The following is a 24,133-nucleotide window of genomic DNA, read 5'->3' on the forward strand; positions in this document are numbered from 1 at the left end:
TAGTTGCTGTAACCAACCCCACTTCACCCAGAGTTAGTGTGTGGTGGATGGAGGGAGGATTTCAACCCAGGGAGCCTGACACCCAAGGTCACAATCCTAACCACTACCCTGCAATGCCTCTCAACACCTTAAATCACTGCTTTCATAAACCAGGATATCCAGTCAGAACTGGCCAAGCAGACTGAGAGAATATGAACTAGTACTTACAAGACAAACACTGTGTTAACCCAGAGGCCAGCCCCTCTCCTCTAGAAATCAAATGTAAATGAAGTTAAAAATACCCTATACTAAAAATGTACTTTACTGGAAGTAAAAAGTTCAAGGTCTAAGGATAATACTCTACGTGGCTGAGTTTATATTTCTATGTAGGGACAACGTTTATCTTCCTGTTTCTGGTTACCTTTTCCTCAGTTTCTTTTGTAGACGCCTTCCTTTACCTGTCACATAAATCAGGGGTCCCCAAATCCCAACCAGTACCGGTCCGTGGCCTGTTAGGAACCAGGCTGCACAGCAGGAGGCGGGTGGTGGGAGAGCGAGCAAAGCTTCCTCTGTATTTAGAGCCGCTCCCCGTCCCCCGCATTACCGCCTGAGCCCCGCCTCCTGTCGGCATTATGGTCAGTTGCATAATTATTTCATTATATATTACAATGTAATAATAATAGAAATAAAGTGCACAATAAGTGTAATGCGCTTGAATCATCCCCAAACCATCCCCCGCCCCGGTCCATGGAAAAATTATCTTCCACGAAACCAGTCCCTGGTGCCAAGAAGGCTGGGGACCGCTGACATAAATGTTTACTGAGATTTGGGCTTTGACATCTTCTCACTTGCATAGGTTCTCCTTGGTTTCCACAGCTTCTACCACAACTTATAAGGGAAAGATCCCCAAGTGTCTACACCTCAGTCTCTCTCCCAAGCACCATGGAAGGGGAGACAACATTTCCAGTTGGCAGCCCGAAAGCAACCCCACGTGACCAAAACGTTATTCAGCATCTACCACTTAGACGAGACATGTTCCTCCTTCTATTTTGATATCTGGAAAAAAGACAAGCCCATCTACTCAGGTATCAAGTCATACATCTCTCCAGTTGGCGAGATTTCTTGGACTCTTTCCTATCGGTTATTCTCTACCTGCCCCAACCCGATTATTACATTTGCCAGTTCTGCCTTCCAAATGTCCTCTCCAGTTCATCTCCATGAAGATGGTCTGCCTCTTTTTAGAGTTTCACCACCTTTCACCAGTACCAACTTCTACTGCTCTGTTTCCCTGTCTTATGTCCTGCTACCTCCAGTTTAATTATTAATGCTCCTGGTCCTTGTCTTCTCACTGGCTTTCTAACAAAGCAAAGTCGACTTTCAAGAAAGACTGGGAATTCCCTGGTGGTCCAGTGGTTAGGACTCCATGCTTCCACTGCAGGGGGCCCAGGTTTGATCCCCGGTCAGGGAAATAAGATCCCGCAAGTCACACAGCACGGCCCAAAAAAACCCCCCCAAAACCAAAAAACAAACAGAAAAAGATCCTCTCTGCCCACTGTGCTGCTGCAACAAGGAAACGTCCAAGTGTTCCAGGGTCACGGAGGAAAAAATTCTACCTGCCTAGGGAAGGAGGGTGGTCAGAGAGCTTCACAGACAAGGTGACACTGAGGCAGTTTCCAAAAATAAATAGGAGTTTACCAACTCAAGAAGGAAAAATGGAGGTGCCCAGGCAGGCCATTTCAGGTAAGGGCAAGAACGTACCAATGAGCTCCATACAGCTGGGCATGTTTGGAAGTTGGTTCATTTGTGTGGGTGGGGAATGGGGGAAATTGGGATGGGGTCAGCAAATGAGGTTTGACGGATGAACAGGAGTCAGATGAGAAGGGTCTTGCACGCCCAGCTTAGAAAGGTGTCCCCAAATTCCCTGGCCATAACAGACAACTCCCATGGTGTTCTTTTGTTATTCTGCTTGTATCTTTATTATAAGACTTTGTATACTTGGCCTTCGTTGTGACTGTTCAATGGATCTTACCTAGTATACTTATGGACAAGTTCACTGAAGATGGGAGTTCTGCCTCTTTCTGCCTTTTTCAAGAAAAATCTATAGTGCCTTAGACATGGAAAATGCTCAATAAATATCTGTCTTGTTGAATTTGTCTATGAATAGGTCCTTTCAAATAAAAGACTACGTTTTACTAAGTATTTAAAATACGTTCCTGAAAAGATTATTTATACTATCATTATAAAAATGATGACAAAGGGCTGATTAAATAATACTTTTACTCCAACTTTTTTCTGCATTATATAAATATTAAATTAGTTGAGTCTGAAGTAAAGAGATAATATAATTACAGCTGATTGTGATGAGGATATATTAAATTATCCAAACTTTTTTGCCTTGAATCTACTGCTCATATTAATAATATATGTCCACGTCAATATCCAGACATACACAATTTCAATTCAACAAATAATGATTGGGTCCTTACAATGTGTTAGTCACTGTATTCACTGGGGATATAAAAATGAGGCCCCCTGTGGTAATTATGCAACAACTTGCTATATTTATGTTCAAAGTTAAAAAAATACAAAACCTGAGATACATAGAGTTAAGTAGCTTGTCTAAGCGCACAAGCCAGTTAGGGGCCAAAGACAAATTTCTGTGGCCTGACTTCAAATTTAGTGCTTTTTCTGTGATACCTTCCTATTTCTTCGCAGTTACCAATATGGAGTGTATCTGTGAGCTCTCTGGCCAAGATCCGCAAAGAGCTTATTTGCAGAGGATTTTTACCTGAAAAACGTCAGTTTGTTCTTAAGTGATTCATTATCCTGGCATCACTAAGCCCTATGCTTTATCTAACAATGAATCTAGACAGAGGGTCTGACGTGGAGTTTTATATGGAATGAGTTATTTAATTAATGAAGATAGATGTGAAAGTATAAGCAGCACCCCATCGCCTGAAGGTAAGATCTAGCAACCCCAAGAATTGTGAACAAAAGGCCACCAAAATGCACAGCTGTCACATTGCTCATGATTTTCTTTGTAGGATATCATCATTTCAGAATCTCATCCAATAAAATAAGATGTCAAATTAGAAGCAAGAAATATAGGAATAGCAATGAGAAGTAATAAGACAAGAAAGAAAGTGAAGAAGCATGGAATCCACAAGCATTTTGGACTGGGGTGTGTGTGTGTGCGTGCGCGGGCACACGCATAGTCATTATCTGATGTTAATTATAGCTCATGATATTAGTTACAAAGTCTTCATTCCTCAAGGGAAGGGCTAAATAATACATCATTTCTTTCATTTGTAAAGGTAGGGAAGGACATATTTTAGAGACGTTTAAATCAAAATTGGTTAAAATTTTTAAAGCATCCATATGAGTTAACTTCCTTGATGTGCAAAATTCAGATATGAATTATTTTTGCTAAAGCCAGACAGATAAGAAATGTGGCTGCTCTATATTTACTAATTTTTAAAACTTTGGTGTATCGTTTTCACATGAATTCAAATGAATATTAGACAAGATTGGCTAAATGAGCCTCAGATTTATTAGAGAGCAGGATACCAAGTTGAAATTTTCAAATTCAGATTCATCTGAGACAACATTTTTATAGGTCAAAGCTACTTTTTTAAAAATCTGGTTTTAAATCTTTATCTTGCCGTTTCCTTGTTCATCATTAAATTATAATATTCTGCAGAGCAGTGATCATCACGCCGTGTCAAACGTACCACTAGAGGGTTCTAGCTGACTCTTCCTTGGACCCTCTTAGACTAGACCCAACATCTGGTTATAGTGCGCCATCTAGTGGTTGTAAGAATCACTGGTGCCTGAGTGTTATTTGCTTGAACTGCATTTTAGAAAACACAATGGCATACATTTTTAGAAAGTAATAAGAATTCTAAACAGCAATACCAAACTCATAAAACCATTTTTTTCTAAAATTCATATTTAGATCACTTAATAAGTAATGAAATTCTTAAAGTGAGGGAAACTCATATTCATACATAGTACTTATGTTTAGCAGAGATTTAAATGACCTTTAATTTCAATACACTGCATATTCATTTAAATACACTGCACACTGCTTCATGCAGAGGAAACACACAATTTAGACCAGTGAGTAGGAAAAACGTACCTGCTGACAAAAGGGGTGGATGCAATGACTGAGATATATTTTTTTCCTTCTATTGAATGTGCCTTAAACAACTTACCACAGACAGGTGTTAGTAGGCATTTAAAAATATTTGGTCAAACCTTTATGTTATTATCTAAACTGCACATTTATGAAACGATATGTAATTATTTTTAAAAGGTACTCTTCAGCATGTCTTTTTTTTTTTTTTTACTCTAAATTCCTTGTTAATACATAGAAAATGATCCTCTTTCACGCTCCTACAAATATGTTTAATTTACTGTACGTATAAGTCCTAAACAGATGACTGATCATGTACTAATAAAGCACAAAAGATCAAGTGTTAAAGGTAGAATTAACGTGACTTTCTCAAAGAAAGTGTCTGTTGCCCCTTGCTCACCTCCCATCGCGTGTGTAGTTCTCATAAGTCATCTGTTATAATCCCAAACTTCACATTCATTATTACTGGTCACACACAAATAACTTACTCAATATGCCTGAAGCAAAGGTAAGGCTAAGAAGATATTTATTAAAATCAAAGCAAGTCAACCTGAATCCCTATAGAACTAGTGTTGATTTTACTTTGAACCCGAAGTTATGAAATCTTGCATGTAATTATAAATCAGAAACCAGTACGGGCTCACTTTGAACCAGTGGCAGCAAATCAAGCCAATTTCATTCTTTCTTTTTAAAAGTACTCTTATTTGACTGGTAGTTTAGGAGACTCTGCCTTGAGCAGAGTAAGTATTTCTCTGCTAAGTGGATGGATGAATTTGGCATATCTGGGTTTGGAGCAGGAATTTCACAAGGACCTTTGGATGCAGCTGTGAGATCAAGAAACATGGATTGGAGTAGGACAACTAAATGGATTCTTAGCTATAAGTTAATAAATTAAGACCCACTTGGATGGAAGTCTCCAACATCACATCTCAGGGCTTTTTCCTTGAACCTGTTCTACTCAGTACTTGGAAAAATGGAGAAGCTGAAGGAGAAAGCTAAAAAAGTAAAAGCAAGGTGGGCAGGGAGAGCTCCAAAATCTTTCCAATTTATTAGAATAATGAGCCCAAGTCAATAAAATGGATGCAGTATAATTACTTCCCAGACTTGAAAGGGTATGTGCAGCCCTCATAGTAATGACTCTGTCCTGTATCTCCCACAAGAGGTCATCCAGCCTGGGGCAAAACACCTCAGTGACGGGAAACCCACTATTCCCAAGGGAGCCATCATCTGAGGGACAGGTTCAATGACAAATACAACACTGCACGTTTAAGTTGAAAAGAAATCCGTTATAGGTACAGGGTGTGGGAAGATCCAGTTTTCAGCCGTTTTTGATTTAGATGACTTAACAGAGTCAACTGCTAAAAGACTTAACACTATCTTTACATCTATTAAGAGACGTCCATTAACAAGAGCTCTTCCCTCAATTTGTGGCGTGAAAACTTTAAAAGATACTGTGATATGTTGGCATATACCTAGGAAAACGTGGCTGAGAGAACCGCGGGTGTCTGGCTGGGAGAGATGAAGATACGAGTGGTCCATGACAGTGCTGAGAGGAGCACCAGGGTCCCGGAAGTGAAATTTACACTGTGATGGCTGGAGCGATTCCCTTGGACAACGAGACAACGGGAGCCAAACAACGCCATACGAGACAATTCAATGCTGTAAGAGATGAGGACTCTGCCCTCAGAAATGTCACCCAACTTGTCTTGCACAAGAAAAAGCTCTCTGTCACGCGAGGCATTTAAGGAGAGATGGGAAATAAGACTTGACCGGGAGTCACACTCATACCAAGGAGATAATGACACTGGTTATTGTGTGGATCAAATGAAAGAAAAAATATGCTAAGTGTGCAGAATACTGCATAGTATAGGGACTGGTTCTCTGTGAAAGATGACACCCAAGGATCCCTTTAACTAGGAAATGAACTAGACTTGGTGACATATAAGGTCCATTCGGACCCTAGGAGTCGATGATTTCATCTTATTAATAAGCCAAACTAATTACTTCTGCTTCAGCACTAAAGGTTTATATTGCTTTGAATTATAATGCACACATCACGTCTCCCCCACTTTCACAATCTATATTAAAACCTATAGGATGCAATCCTATCATGCCATAACATTAAATCCTTTAATAGTACCTCATTAAACCTTTTCCTCTCTTTCACTGTTCATCACTTGCATAAATGAAATAGAGGGTGCCTGTGTGAAATGGGGATAATATGTATTTTGGAAAGTTCAAGGAAAATAGGAGTAACTCAAAATATATGAGGATTCACTGAAGAAAGGTCATTCTTTTTTTTCTTTAACTGAAATGCTCCCATAAGAAGTCAGTAATATGAGCTGATCATACTTACTCCTCTGATTTGTATTCACTGTCTACTGATAGGATGAAACATGCTTATTCAACTTTCATGCCTTTATACGCATTCTTGGCCTTAATGAGAAAATCGAAGACACACTATTCTATAAAAGATAGATAACCAACAAGGACCTACTACACAGCAAGGGAACTATACTCAATATTTTGTAATAACCTTTAAGGGAAAAAAATCTGAAAAGAAAAAAAAAGATATACGTGTATGTAAAACGGAATCACTTTGCTGTACACCTGAAACTAACACAACATTGTAAATCAACTAACTTCAATAAAAACTTAACTTAAATATTACATGGCTTAATTTTTCAGATCCAAAAAAAAAAAAAAAGAAAGAATGAAAATTGATTCAAAAATAGTGCCGAAGAAATAGATGAAAACCTCTCCTGGGAAAGCTCTGGATCAATGGAGAGGAAAGAATCTGGAATTAAGTAGAAAAGGGATAAGGAGTGGGAACAGGGAGGAAAGATGGAAGTGACAGTTTGCACACTGCGTTGAATTACCTTAGAAATAGTAATAGTATTAATGTATTAGATAAGCAGAAGTAAACTCCAGATTCTATAAAGCTTTTCTGACTTCAGGCAAGCATCCTGTGCTATAACTTCATCACACACACAAAAGGATGTCCCATCTTAACGATCAGAGTCATGAAAGTCTCTGTAAAGCAGCTTTCAAATAATCTGATATAAGAACATGACTCAATAAATGGCAAAGAATGACGATTTAAATGATTTTGCTACCTCAGCTGAGAAACAGTTTGTACAGTGTGGTTATCTTAATGTATCTGAGATGGGAGCATGACTTACGCAGCCCCACAGGAGCCTGTTACACGTGAAGCTCCCAGATAGAGGCAGGTGCTGGAGGCTGATTCCTGTCGAGGATAGTTACTGGCTCTATAGCACGCTGCTACCAGGAATGCGTGTGAATGAATTTCTCTCTTCTGTTTCTTTGAGGTTCACACATTCCAGTCACCAGTCACTTTTCTGACCAAAAGGTTCTGTAATTGGGGGTCCCTCCTTCCACCTTTGGTCTCTTCCCAGAGCCTCCCATTGATGGTACCCAATGGGATCCAGAAGCCAAGGAAGCCAGGGGATGCCAGGTGAGGGACACACAGGGTAGAGGATGGATGGGGTGGGTACGGAGCTAAGTGAAGAGTCACTGGCTTCTCTCCTGGGTAGATGCATGGGTGAATGGATGGTGACAAAGTCAGTGAATCACTTGTGATCTCAATTTCCTTCGTTGCAAACTGTGAATACGAAAAATCCTCTCCTTATACAAAAAAATACCAGTGAGAATCAAACGGAATCATGTGGAAGTATTGTTTTAAACTTCTCACAGTGCTATGTATATGTCAATCTTATTTCATTTTTTGGGGGGGGGGGTTATCTGTTTGGTTATTTGGGGGATGAGATCAAGGGGAGAGAAACATGATCTAAGTGGTGGTGAAAACGATAACTTTAAGAGAATGATTTTGTTCAGCTTGTTTGGTATGTTATGTGGACATTTTAAAACCTAATAACTAGACAACGATTAAGCGGCAACGCTGATTATGAAAAAGGCTAGACCACTGTGTTCATACTATTATTTTAAAAGTCCTTACGACACAGAAGAAATACTTCTTTGCTTGCTAAACTTCACGAAGACTTAGGCCTTTTTTCAACTGAGAGAGGGAATGTACTCCACTCAGAAAGGAACATAGGATGCACATATGCTGGGTGAGCACAGAACATTCTAGCACACTCATGGCTCCAAAGCCAAGCCGCTGGCCCTTTCTGGACTCTCAGCGACCCTCAGGTGAGAAGCCCTGCAGGGCTGTACCTGTATGTGTCCTTCGATGAGCCTTCAGGTGAGAACTTTTTGTGTACACTTTGTTGCATCCCTCAAAATCACATCTGTGGATACGCCGTTTTCTGGAGTCTGGGGATTCAGACCTTCTCTGGCGTCTTGTGCTCTCAATACTAAATGGTGAGATTGAACTGGAAAAAGAAAAAGTAGATTTAAATGGTGAGCAATACAGCACTCTGTTTGGTTCCAGTGCCATGAGACCTGAGGCTCACAGACTGCAGCTTCATACAGACTCAAGGTCCCATGTCCACATTTCCCGCTGTCACCTTCTGGGACACATTTCATTTCTTAATCTTGAAGGCAGGCAGCTAGACCTATTTTTGATGAAACGCTCTTAGGGAGAGAAAGACATGCTTAAAATAACAACAAAATGACAAAAACAAAAACTAAATGAAAGCAGTGGTGAGTGAGTAGATCCCCATCATCAAAAGAAATAATCTGGCGGTGTTAAAACTATCCCTCAAAGTTTTGAACTTGTGAAGACACTTACAGAGAATATTTTAGGAAGACCTGCCATAGACAAATGACAAAATGAATGCATTTAATAAGTAACATGAGGGTCTGAATTGCATGTGATAACATATAAAATCGTGTAAAATCACAACGTAATTTCAAAACAAGTAAGGTCGGGTTGAAAGAAATGACATCAGTACATCAATAACATGACTCATGACAAGCTTTTTCAGTTCTGTAAAATGCACCTGACATTTGACTTTTCTCGTTGGTGGTTTTTCACGGTGAGGAATAAAGTTCACTGTATTGAAAGATTAGCTGTACCACATTATGAAAAAAAGTTTTAACTATGAAATTTGGCCCTGACTTGTACATTGTTTAACCTTAATGCCACAGTAGAAAAACAGGATTAGTTTGTAATGTCAGGTAACTGATTAACATGTACTTCTTCCAACCTTAATCTCTTTTGATTGAGATAGAAATGAAGAACATGACTCATCTTCTTTAGTTATTCATGAAGTTCTTGAAAATTACAGTGAAATACACTAAAAAAAAGAAATCACCCATATTCCTACTATAAAAAATTTACCACTATTAATACTTTGACATTACTTTCTTCCAGGTTTTCCATGCTTTGATGCTTTTTAAAATTCCTTTCTATTAATAAATCAATCCTTGAAAAACCTGAACACAACAGATAAAGATACCCCTCCCCCCTTCTATCATTATCCTGGTCCCTTCTCCTCCCAGGGAAAACCTCTATCATCGGCTTTCTTTAAATTCTTCCAGTTCTTTTAAATCATGCTCACTGATATATATCTGCATTCATGGAAACTCATTATATTGTTTGGTGTTTTTTAAGAGACATATAAATAATATGCTGTTCACATCATTCTGCAAATTGTTCTACACTTGACTTTTGTTCACTTGACAGGGAGGGTCTGAGATCTGTTCATATTGATACACTATATTGTTTATTTGAAATGCTATATACCACAGTTCATTGATTCTAAGATGAATATTTTAATATTTTAATGTCTCTAAAAGCAGGATGCTTCTGACATTTGACAGCTTGTCATAGTTTGACATATTTTTTTTTTCTTTCTTAGGGGTATATAAAGTAATGGTGTATTTTACAATAGATGGTGTTTTAACCTAGATCAGGAGTTGGTAAATTGTTTCTGTAAAGGGCTAGATAGTGAATATTTTATTTTGACTGAGAGTCATACAGTCTATGTTGTAACAAATCAACCCTGCAATTGTAGCATGAAAGTAGCTATAGATAAATACATAAACAAATGAGTATGGCTATGTTCCGATAAAACTTTATTTACAAAACAAATAGTGGGCTGTAATTGATCCATGGGCTGTAGTTGGTTGATACTTGACTCAGATGAAATACGGGAGTAGTCCAAAGAACATCATCCCAGCATTTTAAAATCCATTTCCTAGGTGATGGACATATAAATTATTTCTAATATGTCACTATAACATTGCTCCAGTGAACTTGTCTTGAACGTCTCCTTCCATGTACGTGCCTTTTAGGTTTTCAGTGCACCTTTTCACTTGTACAAATAACAGATTCAGTAGCCAAAGCTTCATATTATTAGATAAGATCAAATATAAATGATGTTTATCTACTAGTATCTTAAACAGTTTTGTGCAAGGTTTCTAGTAGTTGAAGGAGAGAACATATGGGACAGCTAAGCCACTTTTTCAGCCTTCTTATCACTCAATACGGATTTGTGGTTTTCCACACCATTGACTCAGTTGTAGGGATTGGAGCCTATTGTGAAAAGAGTCAAAATAGTGTGACAGGTTTGCCCATGAGAGAACAGCTTTAGTCACTCCTAACAAGGTATGTTCTGGCATAGGCTGTGATTTTTGCAAATAATTAAGACTGTGTGTGTGTGATAATAGGGCAACAGTAATTCACTTCTTGAATATCTAGTCATAAGAACAAATATGGATCTTGTCACTGGGGGCCCTCAAAAATAGAAACTTTCACGTTGTGGTATGTTTGACATCTTTTAAATTGAGACTATGATATGGCATTTGTTTCCTTCAAATTATAACTTAAAGTCTATGATAAGAACCCTTTGTTTTGTACAATAATTTCTACACACTAATATGCAGAAGTCTAAATGTAACTAAGCATAATCACACACACATATTGTTTGCCCATAGTTGACTTTAGCTATTTATCTTGCTATGTATACATGTATACAGAGAAAAGTGAAAAATAAATCTGAAATAAAAAACTAAGTAACTACTAAGTAGGTCTTTAAGGGACTGAAGTAATGCTGCTATATAGTCAATCAACTACTGAACTATATGGCAGGCAGAGAAGGGAAAGCAAGGGCTATAGAATGGTATAAAATTACTGCACTCAGATTTCTGAATTTACATTAAATGAAGACAGGTTAGGTGGATGGCCTTAACGTTCTACAAAACTTCATACCCTGGTTTTCCTCATTTTAAAGTGAAATGTTTTAGGACATTATGAAGAACAACCACCTAAAGGTATTCGTGTAAAGATGATGATGATGATAAAAGTAATTTTTAAAAAGGTACGTGCAATGAATAGCTGGACCCAGCAAAAACTAGCTTTAAAATGATATTCAGTGGGTAAAATTTTCCCTGGTTCCCCTTTTTAAATGGTACAGACATCCTCAGAAGACATCAAAGAACCTTAGGCTAGCCTGTACCTTTCAGAACTTATTTGATCTCTTTGTGGAAAGGCAGGAAGGTAAGTGGGGCTGAAGTGAAAAGGAATAAAAAGTGCAGAAGAGCTTAAAGAACACAAAAAGAGGAGAGGACAACCCAACTCCACAGAGGACTGCTGCTGTACTGGGGCCCACGGCATGATCCTACAGTTAGGGGGCACTGCAGGTGGAAGACAATTGTGGGTTGGGTGTTTGGCCACGCCAAGTCCATGGCAGGAAATCTGATAGTCACGGTGCTGGTACCAACTATTTTTGTGTCTCTGGAGCCTAGAACATTGTGGGCATATAAGAAATGTTTGCTAAATAGAATGAATGAACAGATGGATGAATGGAAGAGTGTATTAAGTCAGGTATACCTAATTTTTAATTTAATATAATCAACTAATTAATGAATCTTTAATTGGTTAATTAATCCTTACCAGGATCCTTTGACTGCAAATCTTCCAATAATGGTCACTCAATTCCCACTCTTACTCTCATTTCCCTAAATTTCATGTTTTAAATGCTAGAGTATACAAAGTGGCTACTGAATATCTGGGATTCTGGGTAACCATTAAAACCACATGTACAGGGCTTCCCTGGTGGCACAGTGGTTAAGAATCCGCCTGCCAATGCAGGGGACACGGGTTCGAGCCCTGGTCCGGGAAGATTCCACATGCCGCGGAGCAACTAAGCCCGTGTGCCGCAACTACTGAAGCCCGCGCACCTAGAGCCCGCAAGCCACAACTACTGAGCCCGTGCGCCACAACTACTGAAGCCTGCGCGCCTAGAGCCCGTGCTCCGCAACAAGAGAAGCCACTGCAATGAGAAGCCCGTGCACCGCAACGAAGAGTAGCCCCTGCTCGCTGCAACTAGAGAAAGCCCGCTTGCAGCAATGAAGACCCAACGCAGCCAAAAACAAATAAATTTATTAAAAAAAAAAAAAAGTTAAAAAAAATAAAAAACCACATGTACACATAAGTGTCTTGGTTCTTTGCTCTAAGTTCAAGAGAATGGCATTCTAAAGCATGGCTTACAATTAAAATTCTCAGTGGGAGACTGCTGAGATCCCTCTGAACACGTACAAGATGCTGGTGAATGAAAGAAAAAGCTTCCCTTTGATCCTAGGTAAGCATCTAGGTGAGCGCGAAAGGGTGAAGGAATGATTCTAACTCATCCTGTCCCGTCTCACTCTGGGGCTCAAAAGCACGGTATTTGGTAACAGAACAGCTATAATTACATGTTGGGTGTTTCTATTCTGCCCTTCCTATGCTTTCTGAAAGCCATGTGCCCTTTGTTTCCAAAGCACTTCAGGTATCCTCAAATGCACACACACTGACTTGTGTGCTTCAAAAGTTGGCCTTGTTCTGAAGAATGGAAATGCGCGAGAAACTACTGCCTACGCCAGCAGAGGATTCTTCCAATAATCCTTGGTAATAAGCCCGGCACGATGAAAATGGTCAGGGTAAAAGAGTTGCTAGTGTGTTCCCAGACACTGCACTAATAAACATATCCGTGCAGTTCAAAAGGACAATAACTAAAGGCCCACTCCCTTCCCCAGAAGGTTCCACCATTTAGAAAAGTGAATGAATGCCCGAGGGGGCCTCACAGGCACTGCGTTGTAATAATTAGACGTAGAGAAAACAAATGAGTGCATCACTCCTTCAGTTACACAATAGTCCCACTTGGAATGGCAAGTTAAATTAGAATTAAACCCAGAGAGGCTCGAAAAGTCATATCCAGGAACAGCTCTATTTAAATAGAAGGCACCACACGGCTGCCATGAAAGAAATGAAGGTTAACTGTAATCAGCACGTAATAAAAGGCCATTTGTCACATGTGACCTGAGTGTGATGAGATGCCCTTCACTGAAATTGGAGTTTCCATAGGAGTTAGAAAAAAAAAGCCAGGACATTCGTTTAAGGCTGGGAAGGGAGGACACACACATCCTAAATTTTAAAACAAGAGCAGAAAATAGAGGGATAGAAGGTGCTTCAGCAAATTCACATCTATCATCTCAACAGAACGCCAAGGAGGATGGCTGACGATAACCATGACGGCTGATTTACAGAATGCTTACCATGCGCCAGGCACTGCTCTAAATGCTTTAAGCTTCAAAGCAACTCTCGGAGGTCAATATTATTAGTAGCTCTAGTTTACAGATGAGGAAACTGAGGCAAAGAGAGGTTAAGACCTAGGCCAAAACAAAGTTGGTGACCACACCAGAATTTGAACCCAAGTGGTGGATTGACTCCAGAACCCAATACTAGTTAATATGTTCTGTTGACTCAGGTAAACAGGAATATAAACCAGCATATAACACAATATGAAAAAGCAACAAAATAATCTGTATCACTTAAATTTCCCCTCTAATCCTATTATAGAAAACAACAGCACATAAAAGCATTCTTAAACGTAGCCTGCTATAATATACTTTTCTCTTGAGACTTTTAAGGTAAACTGTTTTATTAATACTGCCAGTAGAGGTACTCAGTATAATTACTTACTATTAATCTACCTTAAAAAATACTGTCTTAAGGTTGTTGTAAAATATATATTTCCTTCCAGGGACATGTTTTTAGAAGACTGAGTTTGGCAGCGGTATGCAATTAAGTCTTCCTTGACCATCAAGACCACAGAACTAGTTCCTTCCCTGCCATTTTAGTTTATTTACAATTGTACCAAAAAGCATTTAGAGTTGGTTGCATGACAGAGTTACCTTAAGGGAAGGGGGAGCATTCAGTGTTAAGAGAATATTTTGTACTGTTTTCCAAAGTTTGCTTTAAAATCCTTTTCAACAGGACATAAATATCACCTACGGGAATTCTGAATCAGCTTCTGCCCCAGAAGAGACGGAAGCAAGAACTACTTCCTTGTTAGTAAATCAAACACCACGTTGAGAATGAAATATCGAGGCCACACCATCAAAAAATCTAGAAACAATAAATGCTGGAGAGGGTGTGGAGAAAAGGGAACCTTCCTGCACTGGTGGTGGGAAAGTAAATTGATACAACCACTATGGAGAACAGTATGGAGGTTCCTTAAAAAACTAAAAATAGAATTACCATATGACCAAGCAATCCCGCTACTGGGCATATACCCTGAAAAAAACATAATTCAAAAAGCTACATGTACCACAATGTTCATTGCAGCACTATTTACAACAGTCAGGACATGGAAGCAACCTAAATGTCCACTGACAGATGAATGGAGAAAGAAGATGTGGCATATATATACACAATGGAATACTACTCAGCCATACAAAGGAATGAAATTGAGTTCTTTGTAATGAGGTGGATGGACCTAGAGTCTGTCATACAGAGTGAAGTAAGCCAGAAAGGGAAAAACAAATACCATATGCTAATGCATATATATGGAATCTAAAAAAACGGTACTGATGAACCTAGTGGCAGGGCAGAAATAAAGACGCAGACATAGAGAACGGACTTGAGGATGCAGCGGGGGACGGGGAAGCTGGGACGAAGTGAGAGAGTAGCACTGACATACATACACTACCAAATTAAAATGGATGGCTAGTGGGAACCTGCTGCATGCAAGGGAGATCAGCTCTCGATGCTTTGTGAAGACCTAGAGGGATGGGATGGCGAGGGTGGGAGGGAGGCTCAAGAGGGAGGGGATATGGGGATATATGCATACATATAGCTGATTCACTTTGTTGTACAGCAGAAACTAACACACCATTGTAAAGCAGTTACACTCCAATAAAGATACAAAAAACAATAACAAGGCCACAGGCCAAAAAAAGAGTTGATGAGAATTTCAGTTAAACCAGAGTTACATAAATCTTAGTAATTGAGATTCTATTCACGTGGACAAGCCAGACATTTGCGGGTGTTTTGCAGGCTTTCTCTTAGCCAGCAGATGGCTCTCAGAAGCAGGAATCATTATATTTCTCTTCCATATTATCACAGGCTCTATCTAGCTTCTATCAAACCATGTCAGTGCCTTTTCTATGACATGAATTGGGGAAAAGGCAGTAGATACATTCACCCTCCGGTCCCCAGAAGCTACATTCCAAGGCAGCACAGATTCACTGATTCACAGATTCACCTCTTTCATTCCTGCCCATAGTTTCCTACAGAAAACTACTTTTGAGCAGATTTGAAATTGTAAGATTAGTAGTTGCCAATCTCTCCAGAAGCGGTGACTAAAACATTATACCCCACTTTACATTCAAATCTGGATTCAATAAAAATAAATCCATTTCACAAAATGTATAAATCAAGAGTAATACATTTGCTGAAGCATGTCCCAAAGCTCAATCCTGGCATACATTCCACTAGAATTTGACACTTTTTCATATGAACAGAATGTGTCCAAGTGTATTTCTAATTATTATTCTAATAAATGAAATCTCCTACTAATTAAAATATAATGGGTTTACCAATGAAGTTTTTTTAGGTGGGTCTGCAGATAGATTCATAGTATATTATGATTTTCCTTACAAATAGCAGCTGCTACTAAGTATTTTTCATTACTATCTAGGACCATTAAAATACTCAGAACTGTTACAGGCTCTGCTGTTTTCCTGATTCATCATATTTTAGCAAGTAAGTAAAATCATAAGCTGTGTAAGCAAAAAAGTAAAGTAGATAAACAGACAAAAGTGAATCATTAATGGCATTTGCTGTGATTGCTTACACTATCAAACTTTCATGATGAATTGATATTACAAGTTGAGGGAGGATTATTTGTTAACAAAAAAGATCCATTTCAGATATGCAATATCTATTCAAAAGCTTCTTCTGGGGGAACACTGTAGGCATTGTAAAGACTTTTCCCCATAAAATCAATTCATAATGCCGAATGGAACAAGGGTCCTGAAACAAGTGCAGATTCCTTTTGTTTTCTTTTTCGTTTTTTTTTTTTTTTGGCTGCACGTCGCGGCTTGTGGGATCTTAGTTCCCCAACCAGGGATCAAACCTGGGTCCACAGCAGTGAAAGCACAGAGTCCTAACCATTGGATGCCAGGGAATTCCCACAAGTGTGGATTTCTGACTTACACTGGACATGGAACAGAAGACATATAACTTACTGAAATATTCAGAAGAACGTTTCCACAGAATTTTTTCAGGAAACATTGGGGTTTAAATTATGTTTCATGCCAGGAGATATAGCTTGATGGATCATTTAAACCTAAAAAAAATACTTTCTAGGTCTGAACAGGATTAATTAATCAGAATGCCTTTAAGGCAGGTGCTGTCCTCCCCAGGCTGGCACGAGTCCTACAACTCCCTGTTGCCTTATAAGGACAGCACTATGCATTTATCTTATTGGTGTGGCCCTTCAACCCCTCTGATTTTGAGACCCTCTAGAATTATGCTAAGTTAGAAAAATAAGTTCTCCTTATTTCATTAAAGATAAACTTTAAACTCCTTAAGAATGAAGATGTGGTCACATGCATGCTTCTCTAGAAGCTGGCATATCAGTAGGTGCTGGAAAGGGTGACGGGAAAGGAAGAGAGAAAGGAACTTGGGAAACACAGTCCACCCCATGAGGACGTTCCCAAGGGCACACACTGGAGTCTCACCATAACACTGCTCTAGGGCAGAATTTGATATAAACACGTTAATTTTTCCATATCAGAAGGATCTTCTTATAAGGCAGATTCAGTCTTAAGGTAGTTGTTTGGATATACCCTAGGCAAGGACAGTATATAATAAGACTCTGTGTCTTAAATATTAAAACATATACAAATTGTTCCAAATATACAGCTCTAATGAGATATTTTAAGGGAACCATAAATAAACTTTTTACATGACCATCCACACAGCCTCCATCTATTTTACGCTTGTCATTAACCAGGTCATGTTCCACTAGAGATTTGTTTTATTAAAGAGCACTGAAATTATATCAGTTAACTATCTGGTACTTACATAAATTATTGAAACAGTTTTTAATTGCTCATACAGGTATATATAAATAACAAGGCCAGATCGGTTCAAGATGGCGGAGTAGAAGGATGTGCGCTCACTCCCTCTTGTGAGAGCACCAGAATCACAACTAACTGCTAAACAATCATCGACAGGAAGACACTGGAACTCACCAAAAAAGATAGCCCACATCCAAAGACAAAGGAGAAGCCACAGTGAGAAAAAGAGGCGCAATCACAATAAAATCAAATCCCATAACTGCTGGGTGGGTGACTCACAAACTGGAGAACACTTATGCCACAGAAGTCCACCCACTGGAGTGAAGGTTCTGAGCCCCACGTCAGGCTTCCCAACCTGGGGGTCCGGCAACGGGAGAAGGAATTCCCAGAGAATCAGACTTTGAAGACTAGCGGGATTTGACTGCAGAACTTTGACAGGACTGGGGGAAACAGACACTCCACTCTCGGAGGGCACACACAAAGTAGTGTGGCATCAGGACCCAGGGGAAGGAGCAGTGACCCCAATGGAGACTGAACCAGACCTACCTGCTAGTGTTGGAGGGTCTCCTGCAGAGGCAGGGGGTGGCTTTGGCTCACCATGAGGACAAGGACACGGGCAGCAGAAGTTCTGGGAAGTATTCCTTGGCGTGAGCCCTCCCACAGTCCGCCATCAGCCCCACGAAAGAGTCCAGGTAGGCTCCAGTGTTCGGTTGCCTCAGGCCAAACAACCAGCAGGGAGGGGACCCAGCCCCACCCATCAGCAGACAAGTGGATTAAAGTTTTACTGAGCTCTGCCCACCAGAGCAACAGCCAGCTCTACCCACCACCAGACCCTCTCATCAGGAAGCTTGCACAAGCCTCTTAGATAGCCTCATCCACCAGAGGGCAGACAGCAGAAGCAAGAAGAACTACAATCCTGCAGCCTGTGGAACAAAAACCACAATCACAGTAAGATAGACAAGATGAAAAGGCAGAGGGCTATCTACCAGATGAAGGAACAAGATAAAACCCCAGAAAAACAACTAAATGAAGTGGAGATAGGAAACTTTCCAGAAAAAGAATTCAGAATAATGATAGTGAAGATGATCCAGGACCTCAGAAAAAGAATGGAGGCAAAGATCGAGAAGATGCAAGAAATGTTTAACAAAGACCTAGAGGAATTAAAGAACAAACACCTAGAAGAATTAAAGAACAAACAAACAGAGATGAACAATACAATAACTGAAATGAAAAATACACTAGAAGGAATCAACAGCAGAATAACTGAGGCAGAAGAACGGATAACTGACCTGGAAGACAGAAAGGTGGAATTCACTGCCACGGAACAGAATAAAGAAGAAAGAATGAAAAGAAATGAAGACAGCCTAAGAGACCTCTGGAACAACATTAAACACAACATTCACATTACAGGGTTCCAGAAGGAGAAGAGAGAGAGAAAGGACCAGAGTAAATATTTGAAGAGATTATAGTTGAAAACTTCCCTAACATGGGAAAGGAAATAGCCACCCAAGTCCAGGAAGCTCAGAGAGTCCCAGGCAGGATAAACCCAAGGAGAAACATGCCGAGACACACAGTAATCAAATTGGCAAAAATTAAAGACAAAGAAAAATTATTGAAAGCAACAAGGGAAAAACAACAAATAACATACAAGGGAACTCCCATAAGGTTAACAGCTGATTTCTCAGCAGAAACTCTACAAGCCAGAAGGGAGTGGCATGATATACTTAAAGTGATGAAAGGGAAGAACCTACAACCAAGATGACTCTACCCGGCAAGGATCTCATTCAGATTCGACACAGAAATCAAAAGCTTTACAGACAAGCAAGAGCTAAGAGAATTCAGCACCACCAAACCAGCTCTACAACAAATGCTAAAGGAACTTCTCTAAGTGGGAAACACAAGAGAAGAAAAGGACCTACAAAAACAAACCCAAAACAATTAAGAAAATGGTCAGAGGAACATACATATCGATAATTACCTTAAACGTGAATGGATTAAATGCTCCAACCAAAAGACACAGGCTCGCTGAATGGATACAAAAACAAGACCCACATATATGCTGTCTACAAGAGACCCACTTCAGACCTAGGGACACATACAGACTGAAAGTGAGGGGATGGAAAAAGATATTCCATGCAAATGGAAATCAAAAGAAAGCTGGAGTAGCTATACTCATATCAGATAAAATAGACTTTAAAATAAAGAATGTTACAAGAGACAAGGAAGGACACTACATAATGATCAAGGGATCAATCCAAGAAGAAGATATAACAATTATAAATATATATGCACCCAACATAGGAGCACCTCAATACATAAGGCAACTGCTAAGAGCTATAAAAGAGGAAATCAACAGTAACACAATAATAGTGGGGGACTTTAACACCTCACTTACATCAATGGACAGATCATCCAGACAGAAAATTAATAAGGAAACAGAAGCTTTAAATGACACAATACACCAGATAGATTTAATTGATATTTATGGGACATGCCATCCGAAAACAGCAGATTACACTTTCTTCCCAAGTGTGCACGGCACATTCTCCAGGATAGATCACATCTTGGATCACAAATCAAGCCTGGGTAATTTTAAGAAAACTGATATCATATCAAGCATCTTTTCTGACCACAATGTGATGAGATTAGAAATAAATTACAGGGGAAAAAATAGCATAAAAAACACAAACACATGGAGGCTAAACAATACATTATTAAATAACCAAGAGATCACTGAAGAAATCAAAGGAAATCAGAAAAATGCCTAGAGACAAACGACAATGAAAACCAGACGATCCAAAACCTATGGGATGCAGCAAAAGCAGTTCTAAGAGGGAAGTTTATAGCAATACAAGTCTACCTCAAGAAACGAGAAAAATCACAAATAAACAATCTAACCTTACACCTAAAGGAACTAGAGAAAGAAGAACAAACAAAACCCAAAGTTAACAGAAGGGAAGAAATCATAAAGATCAGAGCAGAAATAAATGAAACAGAACAAAGAAAACAATAGCAAAGATCAATAAAACTAAAAGCTGGTTCTGTGAGAAGATAAACAAAATTGATAAACCATTAGCCAGACTTACCAAGAAAAAGAGGGAGAGGACTCAATAAAATTAGAAATGAAAAAGGAGACGTTACAACAGACACCGCAGAAATACAAAGCATCCTAAGAGACTACCACAAGCAATTCTATGCCAATAAAATGGACAACCTGGAAAAAATGGACAAATTCTTAGAAAGGTATAACCTTCCAAGACGGAACCAGGAAGAAATAGAAAATATGAAGAGAAAAATCACAAGTAATGAAATTGAAACTGTGATTAAAAATCTTCCAACAAACAAAAGCCCAGGACCAGATGGCTTCACAGGTGAACTCTATCAAACATTTAGAGAAGAGCTAACACCCATCCCTCTCAAACTCTTCCAAAAAATTGCAGAGGAAGGAACACACTCAAATTCATTCTATGAGGCCACCATCACCCTGATACCAAAACCAGACAAAGATACCACAAAAAAAGAAAATTACAGATAAATAACACGGATGAATATAGATGTAAAAATCCTCAGCAAAATAGTAGCAAACAGAATCCAACAACACATTAAAAGGATCATACACCACGATCAAGTGGGATTTATCCCAGGGATGCAAGGATTCTTCAATATACGCAAATCAATCAATGTGATACACCATATTAACAAATTGAAGAATAAAAACCACATGATCATCTCAATAGATGCAGAAAAAGCTTTTGACAAAATTCAACACCCATTTATGACAAATCCCTCCAGAAAGTGGGCATAGAGGGAACCTACCTCAACATAATAAAGGCCATATACGACAAACCCACAGCAAACATCATTCTCAATGGTGAAAAACTGAAAGCATTTCCTCTAAGATCAGGAACAAGACAAGGATGTCCACTCTCACCACTATTATTCAACATAGTTTTGGAAGTCCTAGCCACAGCAATCAGAGAAGAAAAAGAAATAAAAGGAATACAAATTGGAAAAGAAGAAGTAAAACTGTCACTGTTTGCCGATGACATGATACTATACATAGATAATCCTAAAGATGCCACCAGAAAACTACTAGAGCTAATCAATGAATTTGGTAAGGTTGCAGGATAGAAAATTAATGCACAGAAATCTCTTGCATTTCTATACACTAATGATGAAAAATCTGAAAGAGAAATTAAGGAAACACTCCCATTTACCACTGCAACAAAAAGAATAAAATACCTAGAAATAAACCTACCTAGTAAGACAAAAGACCTGTATGCAGAAAACTATAAGACATTAATGAAAGAAATTAAAGATGATATAAACAGATGGAGAGATATACCATGTTCTTGGATTGGAAGAATCAACATTGTGAAAATGACTATACTACCCAAAGCAATCTAAAGATTCAGTGCAATCCCTATCAAATTATCAATGGCATTTTTTACAGAACTAGAACAAAAAAATCTTAAAATTTGTATGGAGACACAAGACCCTGAATAGCCAAAGCAGTCTTGAGGGAAAAAAACGGAACTGGAGGAATCAGACTCCCTGACTTCAGAATATACTACAAAGCTACAGTAATCAAGACAATATGGTACTGGCACAACAACAGAAATATAGATCAATGGAATGAGATAGAAAGCCCAGAGATAAACCCACGCACCTATGGTCAACTAATCTATGACAAAGGAGGCAAGGATATACAATGGAGAAAAGACAGTCTCTTCAATAAGTGGTGCTGGGAAAAATGGACAGCTACATGTAAAAGAATGAAATTAGAACACTCCCTAACACATACACAAAAATAAACTCAAAATGGAATAGAGACCTACATGGAAGACCGGACACTATAAAACTCTTAGAGGAAAACATAGGAAGAATTCTCTTTGACATAAACCACGGCAAGATCTTTTTTGATCCACCTCCTAGGGTAACAGAAATAAAAACAAAAATAAACAAATGGGACCTAATGAAACTTCAAAGCTTTTGCAAAGCAAAGGAAACTACAAACAAGACGAAAAGACAACCCTCAGAATGGGAGAAAATATTTGCAAACGAATCAACGGACAAAGGATTAATCTCCAAAATATATAAACAGCTCATGCAGCTCAATATTAAAAAAACAAACACCCCAATCCAAAAATGGGCAGAAGACCTAAATAGACATTTCTCCAAAAAAGACATACAGATGGCCAAGAAGCACATGAAAAGATGCTCAAGATCACTAATTATTAGAGAAATGCAAATCACAACTACAGTGAGGTATCACGTCACACCAGTTAGAATGGGCATCATCAGAAAATCTACAAACAATAAGTGCTGGAGAGGGTGTGGAGAAAAGGGAACCCTCTTGCACTGTTGGTGGGAATGTAAGCTGATACAGCCACTATGGAGAACATCATGGAGGTTCCTTAAAAACTAAAAATAGAATTACTATATGACCCAGCAATCCTACACTGGGCATATACCCAGAGAAAACCATAATTCAAAAAGACACATGCACCCCAATGTTCACTGAAGCACTATTTACAATAGCCGGGTCATGGAGGCAACCTAAATGCCCATCGACAGACGAATGGATAAAGAAGATATGGTATATATATATACCATGGAATATTACTCGGCCATAAAAAGGAACGAAATGGGGTCATTTGTAGAGACGTGGATGGATCTAGAGAGTGTCATGCTAAGTGAAGTAAGTCAGAAAGAGAAAAACAAATATCGTATATTAATGCATATATATATATGGAACCTAGAAAAATGGTACAGATGAACCAGTTTGCAGGGCAGAAATAGAGACAAAGATGTAGAGAACAAACGTATGGACAACGAAGGGGGAAAGTGGTGGAGGGGATGTGTGGTGGGATGAATTGGGAGACTGGGATTGACATATATACACTAATATGTATAAAATGGATAACTAATAAGAATCTGCTGTATAAAACAATAAATAAAATTCAAAAATTCAAAAAAAAAATCATTAGCCATTCTTACCTAAAAGTGACTATCATCTGAAATAACTTGGTTACCATTCAGTTGAATTTTTGGAAAAACATCTAAAATTTAAAAAAGAAAAAAAATAACAAGGCCAAGTAGAACTCATTAGTAATGTCCCACTTGAGTTTTTGTTGACCAAAAGGGCTGTCTGGCACCACAAATAGACATTTCTCCTACCATAAAATGTGGCTGTATTTGAATTTTGGAGAAAACCAAAAATCTTCCCATGTAACGGAGGGAATATTTTACCTGTTTTTTATTTCCGTCTTGAAAACTCAACTTAATCTTTGAATACTTTGCCAAATTAATGTTGGAAAAGTTAGAAGGTATATTAATGTGACCCAAATTCATATTTGAAAGACATTTAGAAGATGAGGAAACCAAGGCTCAGAAAATTAATTAAACTAACCTATGCCAAGCCCATACAGCTAAACAGTAGCAGAGGTGGAACCAGACACTGTTTCCCGACCCCTCAAGCTAGGACTCTTTCACTCTCCAATGACGTTGGAGAAAGAGAGAAAGAGCTATGTTATAATTTTTATTTGGTATGGAAGAAAATGTGCTTGGTAACACTGATGTATATATATATTTTTCATCAGATAGTTAGAAGTAAAATCCCCACCCTATTTACTTTTTTGCTTTGGCTACCAGGAAACTCAGCCACAATAGCCTAGGATCTGGTGTGTTTATTCTCCACTTTACTTATACAACTCCCAACCCAAAAGAATATAGTTTTAATTTTAT

General features: G+C 38.8%; 1 protein-coding gene across 8 annotated transcripts in view; it reads right to left on the bottom strand.

The window, feature by feature from the left end:
- KLF12 (KLF transcription factor 12) overlaps positions 1-24,133 on the bottom strand; it is a 460,572-nt gene that overhangs the window by 15,181 nt on the left and 421,258 nt on the right. For all 8 annotated transcript variants that reach the window (XM_068526890.1, XM_068526894.1, XM_068526888.1 and 5 more), the window contains one exon: positions 8,309-8,466. In XM_068526890.1, the coding sequence (XP_068382991.1) occupies positions 8,309-8,466 (158 nt within the window). The remainder of the gene's footprint in view (positions 1-8,308; positions 8,467-24,133) is intronic.

Source organism: Eschrichtius robustus, chromosome 18 (genome assembly GCF_028021215.1).
Source record: "Eschrichtius robustus isolate mEscRob2 chromosome 18, mEscRob2.pri, whole genome shotgun sequence".
Taxonomy (NCBI): domain Eukaryota; kingdom Metazoa; phylum Chordata; class Mammalia; order Artiodactyla; family Eschrichtiidae; genus Eschrichtius; species Eschrichtius robustus.